Source organism: Stegostoma tigrinum, chromosome 12, assembly GCF_030684315.1.
Source record: "Stegostoma tigrinum isolate sSteTig4 chromosome 12, sSteTig4.hap1, whole genome shotgun sequence".
NCBI lineage: Eukaryota > Metazoa > Chordata > Chondrichthyes > Orectolobiformes > Stegostomatidae > Stegostoma > Stegostoma tigrinum.
Genome location: NC_081365.1, coordinates 9,322,297 through 9,334,662, shown reverse-complemented (window position 1 = coordinate 9,334,662; position 12,366 = coordinate 9,322,297). Strand labels below are relative to the sequence as shown.

General features: G+C 43.1%; 1 protein-coding gene across 4 annotated transcripts in view; it reads right to left on the bottom strand.

Moving 5' to 3' along the window:
* The window catches only part of chodl (chondrolectin), a 29,763-nt gene extending 18,668 nt beyond the window's left edge, over positions 1–11,095 (bottom strand). For 3 of the 4 annotated variants that reach the window (XM_048541005.2, XM_048541006.2, XM_048541008.2), the window contains exons 1-2: positions 10,526–11,095; positions 3,088–3,406 (exon numbers count right to left, since the gene is read on the bottom strand). In XM_048541005.2, coding sequence (XP_048396962.2) covers positions 3,088–3,406; positions 10,526–10,616 — 410 coding nt within the window. In that variant the 5' untranslated portion in view covers positions 10,617–11,095. Of the gene's footprint in view, positions 1–3,087; positions 3,407–8,942; positions 9,057–10,525 lie in introns of those variants that run through there. The other variant, XM_048541007.2, reaches the window with a different exon arrangement.
* Between the last annotated feature and the right edge of the window lie 1,271 nt (positions 11,096–12,366).

The following is a 12,366-nucleotide window of genomic DNA, read 5'->3' as shown; positions in this document are numbered from 1 at the left end:
CTGACTTACCGCTGACCACCTGGATTGGAATCAGTCTATTAGACTGACTGTGGCCCACTTTGCAGAGTGCAATGAGAGATGGATAATCAGATGGATAATCGGGACCCTTCCGACCCGAAACATCAGCTTTCCTACTCTGATGCTGCCTGGCCTGCTGTACTCCTCCGGCTCCACACTGTGTTATCTCTGACTCCAGCATCTGCAGTTCTTACTATGTCTGATTGATGTGCTGAACTGTTTCCTAACCATTTTATAAGTGATTCTCAAATGTGCCATAATAATGTGCATGGGTCCTCTTAGCCAATGACCAACCTCTATGGACAGAGTATAGCAGCCCCTGGCCATGGAGTGTGTGCTGAGCTGTTGGAGAATACTGTCCATGAAGGTTGCTCAGAGAAGATGCCAGCCTTCCAGGCATCACTCCCACTTTCAAGTCAGGAATTGTCACTGTCCAGTTCCTCTCTGCATCCTGGCAAACAGCAAGCTGCCTAGAAATGAGACGAGATGTTAAGGCAATGGTGAGACACTAATGCAAGCAAGTCAGCCCCTCACCACTCATTCGTGAGACACTAATCTAGTCATCAAAACATTAAGCAGGAGGTCTATTTTTAATGCTCAATGCCGAAAATCCTACTTTTTCCGTTCTCAGCGTTTATCTCAACATCAATGGGGAATGGGAAAATTCTACACAAAGATTTTGTCTTCAAAAAGCTCATTTTTGTTTCAGTGCCCTTACTCCTGGGTTTTCTCATAATAGGTCATGGATTGTTTATTTTTAATTCCTAGAAACTCATATCCAGTCCTGCAGGGGTTACTAAGAGTAGGCTCCAATCTTCATTAGCCAAGGGCAGTCATTTCTGGTCTCCAGGCCACTGGAGCCAGTTAATTCCATTGAAATGTCATTCTTGCCTCACCACCTCATCACCCCACCCCAACAACTAGATGCTATTTCATCTCCAGGCAATTTGTTGGAACGTTTAATTGTTTAAATGTTTAATTACAGCCTCACACTAAATGACTTCATGGGCCATTCTCCTCTGGCACTAGGACATCGAACATGGAACATGGAACAGTACAGCACAGGAACAGACCCTTCAAACCACGATATTGTGCCAAACATGATACCAAATTAAACTAATTCCTTCAGCATGCCCATGGCCCATATTGCTCTATTCCTTGCATATTCATGTGCTAATGTAAAAGTCCCTTAAACACCCCTATCATATTGGCCTCCATCACCACCCCTGGCAGTGCATTCCATATTCTTAACATTCTCTGCATAAAAAAATGTCCTCCTCACTTCTCCTTTGAACTTTCTCCCTCTCACCTTAAATGTATGGCCCCTATTATTAGACATATCAACTCTGGGGAAAAGGATCTCACTGTCAACATTATCTATGCATCTCACCATTTTGTAGACTTCTATTAAGTCTCCCCTCAACCTCCGTCACTCCAGAGAAAACAGCCACAGTTTTACGAGCCTCTTCTTGTAGCTCATACCCTCTAGTCCAGGCAACATCCCAGTTAACCTCTTCTGCACCCTCTCCAAACCTCCACATGCTTCCTGTAATGTGGCAACCAACACTGAACACAAGACTCTAAGTTTGGCTTAAGCAAAGTTTTACAAAGTCGCAACATGACATTCTGACTCATGCACTCAATTCCCCAACCAATAAGGGCAAGTATGTCATATGTATTCTTCACCTCCCTGTATACTTGTGTGGCCACTTTCAGGGACTTAAACCTCAAGATCCCTCTGTACATCAGTTGCTGTTCAGGGTCCTGTCATTAACTGTATGCTTTTCCTTAACATTTGATCTCCCAAAGTGCAGCACCTCACACATGCCCAGATTAAACTGCATCTGCCATTTCTCCAACCATATCTGCAACTGATTTATATCCCGCTGTATTCTTTCACAACCCTCTTCACTAACTACAACTCCGCCGATCTTTGTATCCTCTGCAAACTCACTAACGCACCCAGCTATATTTTCATCCATTTTTATTTACATCACAAACAGCAGAAGGTCCAGTACATACCTCTGTGGAACACCACTAGACACAGAACTCCAGCCTGAAAAACACCCTTCCACCACTCCCCTCTGCCTTGTCTGGAGGAACCAGTTCTGAATCCAAGTGGCCAAGTCACTTTGGACCACATGTGTCTTAACCTTCTGGCTGAGCCTACCATGAAAGCCTTACTAAAATCCAAGTAAACAACATCCACTGCTCTTTATCGATCACCTTTGTCATCTCCTGAAAAAATTCATCAAGTTAGCACAGCAAAACATCTTGCTAACTGTCCCGAATTAGGCCATGCTTTTTTTCCAAACATATATAAATCATACCCCTAAGAATTCACTCCCATAGCTTCCCAACCACTGATGTGAGACACGCCAGCCATTAGTTTCCTGGATTTTTCCTATTTCAATTATTGAAGAGAGGAACAACACTAGCTACTTGTTAGACATAAATGTTAGATCTGGCCTACAGGTTCCAATTTTACAGAATACAACTGTAATAAATGCATGTATTTATTAATGATGCTGTGCTTTGATAGACTAATTGAGGAGAAGCTGTTCCCACTGGTAGGTGTGTCACAGATTTGAGATTATTGACTAAAGAATTAGTAGGGAGATGTGAGAATTTTAATTTATGCAGTGAGCTATTGTGATCTGTCATGTGCTGCCTGAAGAGCTGTGGGAAGTAACTTCATAAAGGAAATTTAATTTTAAAAAAATTTAATTGCTAAATATTTGCTATAAGGGAATAGCAGAGAAGAGGGACTAATTGCATAGCTCTTTCAGGGAGCCAGCATAGAAACAATGGGGTGAATGTCCATCTTTCGAGCCTTATCAAGTTGCTATTAAAAAATCTTTGCTCAGGCACTGATCAAGCCACAAAAGAAGAACAGCCAAAGACACAGTAAGCCAAGACATCCATCCCCGCCCCTTTAACTTGTCTGAATTGATTGAAGGGTCTAGGGCCGAAACGTCAGCTTTTCTACTCCTAAGATGCTGCTTGGCCTGCTGTGTTCATCCAGCTCCACACTTTGTTATCTCACATTTCAAGCACAGCTGCCTTTACCTGAACTTTGCCGCACTTCCATCTGTCCACCTGTAGAGGTCAGGGCATCCACCGAATGTGTTGGGAGACTGGCCCTCATTGCTCCTCCTCAATCCAATCCAGAAATCTCCATCTGAAAGCCCAGACCCTGATTTGGTGAGATCCTGCAGGAGGTTCTCGATTAGCCGCTGTTCAGTGGCCGAGCGGATACTGACAAGGCCTCCCCCATCCATCTCGCAAGCCTGACTCGCCTCCTCAAAGCCAATGCGCCTGCTCAGGTCCTGGAAGTAGGCGATCTTGTAGCAGGGGTACTCTGGGCCGCCATAGCACACTGTCTGACCTGCAAGAAAGACAATTTGCACCTGATAAGCCACCTCTTAGAGCAAAGTGAAAAATAAACGACAATCTATTGTGCTAGTTTCAGCAATAATTCAGCGGGCAACACTCTATTATGTGGGTATAAAAGGTATGGGTTGTGTTCTCCTTTCAGCAAAGAAATATAGGCTGTCCCCATCCAGCACAGTGCAGACAGAATGCTGAATTATCAAGAACATTAGCAACTTACATTAATACAGTGACCCCAGCATGGTGAAACATGCCAAGATTCAAGCAAGGAGTGTTATCAGGGATTTCCATCTTGGCACAGGAGAAGGTATTGTGTCAAAGAACAGAGTGAACAGGGACAGGACAATTTCTCTTATGGAAAATTTGGAGCTAGGGGTCACTGAGTAAATATCGCCCACTTTAAACAGTCATATGGTGAACCCTTTTATTTTCAGGGTTCACGAGTGTTTGGAACTCTCATTGATGGAGAAGCCGTAGAAGCAGAGTGTTTGATTTATTTTAAGTCAGGCATGGATAAAGTAACAAGGGCGTGAAAGGTTTGCATGGTATAGATGGAAATGTGCATTTGAGGCTACAATCAGATCAAACACAATCTTATTGAAGCAGGTTTTATGGGGTATGGGTGTGAATGGCCTCTTCCTGCTTGATTATATATTCATGTGAAGAAGTGGACTTTAAGAAGCATCTCAAAAGTGGAAAAAAGTTTGGAGAGATTTACAGAGGAAATTACTGGTTTGGCACCCCTCCCCACAGTGGAGTGATTGAAACGGAGGAATTCAAAAGTTGTGGAGTGCAGAAGTCTCGGAGGGTTTGGGAGTTTAAAGACATACCTGTTATAGTGCAGCAGCAAGGGCAACATTGGGTCAAAGTTATAACTGAAGCCCTACAGCGTAGAAAGAGGCCCTTCAGCCCAACAAGTCCACAGTATCCCTCAAAGGATCCCACTCAGACCCATCCCTCATAACCCATCTAATCTATACATCCCTGGATGTTATGGGCAATTTGGCATGGCCAATCCACCTAGCCTGCCCATCTTTGGACTATGGGAAGAAACTCACACAGACACAGGGAGAATGTGCAAACTCCACACATACAGTCACCCAAGGGTGGAATTGAACACAGGTGCCTGGCCCTGTGAGACACCAGTGCTAACCACTAAGCCACTGTGCCACCAGGAGAAGGATAGTGTCAATGGAATTCTTCACAGGAACTTTGAAATGGATGTGAATGTGGGCTAAGGGCCTGTTCTTCAAATGAAGCTTCAAGTCAAAGTCCAAACTGCCTTCAAAAGGATATTAAAGTTCCCACAGCTACTATTTTGAAGATTAGTAGAGGAGTTCTTCACTGTGCTTTGGCCACCAAAATTATAACAAAAGCAAATAATTTATTCATTGCCTCACTGCTACTGTGGATTGTAGGCATGCATATGTTGCCAACATAACATAAATGATATAGTTCAAATACTTGTTGTGAACTCTGCCATCCTGAACTGGTAAAAAGCCGCTATAAAAATGCAGTTTCTTCCTTTGTGTGTTTCCATCACAATTAAGTGGCCTGCATTTCTCTGTGCCAGGGTACAAATGGCTGTTCCAATTGTAGCTGCCAGTTTCTCCCTTACATCGACGTTCTTCAACTTTTATTGGTGCCAGCCTTTACTGTAATATGGATTCAGTTCTGTGGCACCTCACACAGTCTACATTCACTCTCTGAGTATTTGATGGGACAGTGCAGAAGAAACTGTACTATCTAACTCCTGCTTTTGCTAAGACTGTTTGACAAGACAATTGTCGGAGGGTATCCCTCGAACAGGGGCATAAAGTCAGGATGCAGACAGGCTTCAGGCAAGTGGATGGTGTTTATTCAAGCAGAAACTGGTTGATGCAGGGAGAGGGCCGAAGAAACTAGCCCAAGTTGGAAGGGAGGTCAATGACACACTGTAATTTTCCAAAGTGCGGCATTTTATACACTTTGTGTTATAATAATCAAATACAATGTAGCCACTGTCCTTCCCCTTCATTCAACACCCAATCCCATGGGACACCAAATCATTGATGGACATTCCTAGGTACACCCCACGTTCTCATGCTCTCATGGTGTTTACTAGTCATTATAATCACTGGGCCTTGGGATCTTCCGATACATCTTATCAATTTGCATTCCAAAAGTTGTTAGATATATACCTTCTGGTGTTCCCTAGATTTCCTTATCTCTAAAAGCTGTTTGAATTCTGTTATTCATGGCATAATGTGTACTACATTTATCAAATGTAATCATTCTTTTTATATTTCCCACTGTCCTGAATGCATATAAAAATAGTCAGTCAGTTTAACTAATTGCTATATGATTAATTCCTGTTACACTTAGTTATAAATTGTAAAGTTATAGAGCTACTTTTACTACTAGCAGTTTGTAGCTAATGAGTTGGACCAATCTATCTTGTTCACGGCATAAAATAAGGTGTGTTCTAAAGTTAATTAACTTTCACTCTGGGTTTAACTGCTTTTTCTCTGACTGTTTGTTGTAACCCACTTCTGTGATTATCTGAATAATTTTTTAACTAGCGCCTATCTCTTAACACTGTAGGTAAAAAGCTAATTACCACAAAGTATCTTTAGCTTTTTCTTTGCAGCTGTTTAGGGAGTTAATCCAATTGGTTCATGAGCTAAGATTTACACCCCTAATGCTATGCCTTTAGTGGATCAGCATCCTTTCATCAATGAGACTATAGCCTTAGTCAGTTCTTAGGCACCCTCTTATCAAAACTGTCTACGAAAATGGGTTGCAGGGCACTTGAACGATCTAGCGCTGTTCTAAGGTAGTATTATGTTTCACTTTAAATGTTTTCAATGGTCATTTTGTGTCTTTCGAGCACGGTCTACTTTGGTGTAGGCAGGTATGGGTCACTTAGCATGGACAGGTAAGGGTCACCCCTACAACAGTGCAGAGGGAGTCCAACACACCACAAAGAGGATTAAGGCTGCACGGCTTAGCTTTGGTATCTTAATATTGATCGGTAGAGTGTATTATTTGTTCAATTGCTTAGAATTTTAGAACATAGAACATAGAACATTACAGCACAGTACAGGCCCTTCGGCCCTCGATGTTGTGCCGACATGTCTTACCGATCTCAAGCCCATCTAACCTACACTATTCCATGTATGTCAATGCAATCCCCTGTTTAACACGCATTCTCTAAGAAGGTTAACTGTATTATAATCAGGAGTAGAAACTTGGGCTAATCATTCACCTAGAAATCTGATATAACTCCAACTGCAAACTGCCACCTTCTGCACTGTCCCCACTGCATTCTCATTTGTACCAATAACTAGCACTGGGTGGCATCATTAATTGGGGAAATGCCTCAACGCACTTCACAGCAGTATGGTCCAAAGTGAATGGTGGCTGAGACAAAGAGGGATCTCATTTGGGGGAATGATCAAAAGCTTGATCAGACATGTGTGTTTCAGGCCATGAGTGAATTTCAGGTGGTACATTACCACCTGCAGAGTTGGAGATTTGTGACTTGTATCTGTGCTCTGGAGACCAGCTAAACAATTAGTGCAGTATTGAAGATGTGCCACACTGTCAAAGCTGATCTTCTTCGATAGATGCATTAAAACTAGGGTCCAGCCTGCCTTCTCAGGTGAACTTAAAAGACTCGATTGCTCTGCATAATCTATTGTCAACCCCTCTCTGCTCTATGGAAGTGATAATCAGTGTTTCTCTTGAAACACTGTATTTCATGCTTTTAAGAGCCTAATATGACCGAGTGACTCATCAGACCATGTCAGAGGGTAGTTAGGATGTCTGAGTGGATAACTTAATGGCCCTCTTTAATGGCTGAGCAAGCCACTCAGTTGAAAGACATTAGGGATGCTCAACAAATGCTAATTTTGCCAGTGATCCCAACATCCCAAAAGGAACAAAACAAATTGGTGTAGGACTGAAAAAACGTTGAGGCTAGAAGTGGGCATGAGTGTCAATTTTCCTTGCCTACAATACATTGAGATGCAGGGCATCGTTAATAGCATTCATCACACTTCTGTCCTCAAGGAAATATCCAAATTTGAGGCCTGAGGTAGCCAGGGCTGGGACCTACATTGATATTTCCTTTTTGAGCGTATAATGACTAATACTAACAACTACAGATCAAATCTTGTCTCCAGCTTAGGATCAGCTAGCTCAACACAGAGGCGAACCAGATATCTCCTTATCTATATGTCTCAGCTCTTTACTGTCCCATTATTGGTATGTATGATGTGTTATAGTTCAGGATGAATTACTCTGTGTATCACAGCCAACTTCATAACTACGCTGTCAGCATTTGAACGAGCCATTAAAGAACTGTAAAGTCAGGAACACTGTGATATAAATGTCAATTTGTTAAAGCACCTTTTCCCAGAGACAAGAATTTGTTAAGATTGCCAGCAAAAAAAAATAAATTGACACCTCCAGATATATATCCAAACATGAACTCAAAGGAAATTACAGTCATTTTAAGCCTGCATTATTTTCCTTTCAAAAATCACACTGACAGTTGAGAATTTTTCTGTTTCTTTTCAGTGGAAAGATTTGGAAAGCTGTCTTGATTTCTGATAGACGAGAACAAAACCTACAATACACCCTAATCCAACAGCTGCTGTTCTAAGGAGACTAAGGATGTACCAGGGTGCAGATTATAAGGGATTTTACTGTGTAGATATACAGTTAAAAAAAACAAGGAAGGAAATGAGTGTAAAAGCAGGATCCAACATGAGAAGTGAATCACCAGAAAGCCATGGAGTGGTTTGGAAAAGGTGAGATTTAGAAGGACTAAGATTACATTGCTTCCCACATGCAGACAAGAGATGTCAAGATAATAACAAAGATATAAAAACGGGACACAAAAGTACCATTATGTATATTGCATTTGACTTATCAAAGAGAAATACATATGCATACCCAAGGATAAAGAGACTCACACCTTCACACAGACATCCATTTTTGCATACACAGAGATAGTGTCAGACTAACCCACAGATGTGGACTACAGTCACACACAGTCACTTGCATACACGTGCAGGCATACACACACAGACGTGCACATGTACACATGGACACACATTCACGCAGATAGTCCAAAATGTACAGATAGTAGGTTGCATGGTCTCTCATATACAAACATATACGCATACCATGAAACAGAAGACATGCAGGCATATAATGTGATAGAGATATGTAAGCACACACTCAGGCAGTGATTCAAAGAAATTTGCATTAATGTAAGAAACACAGAAACACAGATAGTTGCTCGCACACATGTGACACAAATTAAAATGGTGTGGGTTTAGCCCATATAAGTATATGGAATATACACATAAACATGAATCTACATACATGTACATATGCACATAGTGGAATCATGAAACAATGTAGCAATGTTCCAAGTATACACTCAAGACTTTCAAATTGTGTTTTCAATAGCTATGTCTCAGCCCGCAAAGCATTAAAGACAAAAATATACAATCACAGAGTGACATTTTGGAACTTACAATGCTTCACCATTCTGAAGTGCTTCACATTCATAAGACCATAAAAATAGGAACAGCAGCAGGCTGTTCAGCCCCTTGAGCCTGCTGATCTAACATTCTTCACATCAAGCTTTCCACACTTTCCCAGTAACCCATGATTCCTAACCTGATCAGAAATCTATCTCAGCCTTAAATATACATGAGGACTCTGCCACCTCAGCTCTCTATGGCAAGGAGCTCCAAAAACTCACAAGATTTAAGATCAAGATTTAGATTTATTGTCAGATACATAAAAGATGCAGTGATTTATTTTTGCATGTTAAATGCGAAGTGTCACCACACTCTGGCACCATCTTGAAACAGTAAACATAATCCAAGATTTTACTGCAATGGAGATCATCTTTCCTTCTTCTTGTTGTTCCTCCTCTGCTGCTCATCCCATTGCTGCTGACATCTGGGAAGGCCTCTGAAATGGGCTCTAGGGTCTTGGTAACAGGCATCCATCACTGCCACAGTCGCAACTTTCCACATCTGAGCTGGAGCCAAGGGAATGCGTGGGTTCCGTCCCTCTTTTTCACTATCTGATGCTGCCACCATTCATTAGGGTCCCCCACCAGTGCTTTCACCGATGCTTCAGGTGACTGAGCCTAGCCGTGAGCCTGCAACCCTGCCTCAGCCTGTGAGTCCAGGCCAGGGGAGTTAACCCAAGACCTGGTCAATAGACAATAGTCAATAGACAATAGGTGCTGGAGTAGGCCATTCAGCCCTTTGAGCCAGCACCACCATTCAATGTGATCATGGCTGATCATCTGCAATCAGTATCCTGTTCCTGCCTTATCCCCATAACCCTTGATTCCACTATCTTTAAGAGGCCTATCTATCTCTATGGTCCTCATCCACCCAGCAGATCCTGGGCAGTGGTGGAGCTGTATCCAGCTCATCCTGGCATTGCTGCTGCCGGAGGCCTCGGAGAGAAAATTCTTTCTTGTCGTAAATTGGTGCCTCTTTATTCAGAGACTATTCAATGAAATTCTTTTGAAGTGTAAACTTTTTTTTATAAAAACACAGCAGCAAAGTGTAAGCACAGCAAGCACCAACAATTATAAATGCAACAATAGCAAGGCAGTATGTGCGAGGGCAAAAGTGATTCAGGGATAATACTGCCAGAGAAACAATTCTTGATGCATTGGAACTTCCTAGAGCATTCATGTAACATTTTATCTGAAGGATTGCACCCGCAATTGTCCAGTGTTGCAATGGGTTAGTAATCCTGGTTTCTGTTCATAGATCTACTGAGGGACTTGAACCCATGACTCATAGAGTGTGCCCCAGCTGGTACTTGGGCTGGTATGACTTAATTCCCCAGCAAGTCAATCAAGCCAAAATCCAGGCAAATACTGACCTAACCCTGGTGCAATTAAATAGGAAGATTGAAAGTCTGCCAAATACTAACTGAATGGGTGAGGGTAAAGGCAGCTCAGATGGCAAACTCTCTTTTACTTTTTGCCCCGCCGCAGATTAAAACTCTCTCCGACCCTGAGCCACGCCGTGTAAGCACAGACAGAACTCACACGTGAAAGGGCAAGGGATAGAATCTCACTCACCGCTCAAAACCCGAGTGCCGGAGCCGCCGCCGAGAACGCCGCACAGGATCAGCACCAACATCCGAGTGGACAGCGCCCGGCGACGCGGCATTGGGGCACGAAGCAGAAACCGCACAGAGAAGGCGCTGTGCAACCCAGAGAGAAAGCCAGGGGCGCAGTGCAACTCAGAACTTCAGGAAAACTGGGCTCAATGCAACTTAGGAAAAAGGACTGCGATGCAACGAGAGAAAACAACTCCGCCAAAATTGGAGTCCCTTGCAGAAGCAAAAACTGCACGGTCAATCGAGTTTCCTGCGGTTTTAAACGAGGGTTCATGCGAAATTTAAAGCAACTTTAAACTGGCGGCACCTCGCGATTAAAGGCTCGATTGAAAATCAGGGACGCGGCCAAAAAATCAAAACTGCAAAACAACCGATGGACCAGAGGCTGGGAGCAGGGCAGTCCCTGCAAGTTCGCGGCGATCACAGAGCCTGGGCACAGCCAGAGGAGCAGCTTTCAAAGCAGACTCCCTGTATCTGCGCCCCACTCCGGCTCCCTCCCCACCCCCGTTCTCTCGCTGAGTGTGGTCAGTTGTTGCAGAAAGCCTGGCTGCTGTACTCCTGCGCTGAAGCATTTTATACCGGAGACCAGCTGAGGGAGCATCACAGATTATCAGCATCCTCCTCCTGCCTGTTGCCAACACCCACTCACCCAACCCCTTCCCAGTGCCTGTCAAACCCAAGCAGAAAATAAAGCTCCGAGAGGTAGCTGGAACTGCGTTCGGCTTGCAAAGAGCAAACTTTATTGCTTATTGGATCCATTAGGTCTGCATTCACTGGAGGTTAGATCAATGGGGTGGAGTAGAATCCCGTAGACTCCTATAAAATGCTAACAGGATTGAACGAGGTAAATGCAGTAAGAATGTTCCTGATAGCTGAGGTGTCCTCACCCAGAGCGTCACAGCCTAAGGATACTGATTAGATTAGATTTATTATTGTCACATTTCTGTGTACAGTGAAAAGTTTGTTATGCGTGCAGTACAGGCGGATCATACCATATAACGTGCATAAGTGTGATAGATCAGAGCGAGGAGTACAGAAGGTGCTCAAGGATCAAGGTCAACATTTAAATTTAAAATCTGAGAGGTAGGCCATTTTGGACTGGGATGAGGAGCAATGCTTTTGTCCAGAGAGTGGGAAGCCTGTGGAATTCCCTCCTACAGAAAGCAGTCCAGACCAAAACATTGAATGTTTTCACGAAGGAGTTAGATATAGTTCTTAGGGCTGAAAGGATCAAAGGGAATGGAGAGAAAGCAGGGGGCAGGGGACTGAGTTGAATGATCAGCCATGATCAGATTGAATGGCGGAACAGGCTTGAAGGACCAAATAGCTTACTCCTGCTAACAAAGTGTGGAGCTGGATGACCACAGCAGGCCAAGCAACATCTTAGGAGCACAAAGATGCTGCTTGGCCTGCTGTGTTCATCCAGCTCCACACTTTGTTATCTCAGACTCTCCAGCATCTGCATTTCCCATTATGTCAGCTTACTCCCAGTCCTTTTTTTTATATTTCTACTTTATTCTTGTTCAAAATCATGAGTGATTTTTATAGAGTGAAGCTACTTCCATTGACAGGAGGCTCAATGACCAGGGATGGTAATAAATAATATTTTGGTGAAAGAATCAAAAGAGAAATTTGAGAATTTGTTTTACAGTCAATGGTTCCAGTCTGGAATACACTATCTGAAAGTGTGGAAGAAGCAGATCCTAAGTAAATTACTTGGGGGAACTGGATAATGGAGCATTACCACCTTTAGATTCCCCACCACACCACACACCAACCTGACTTTGAAAAATTCTGTAA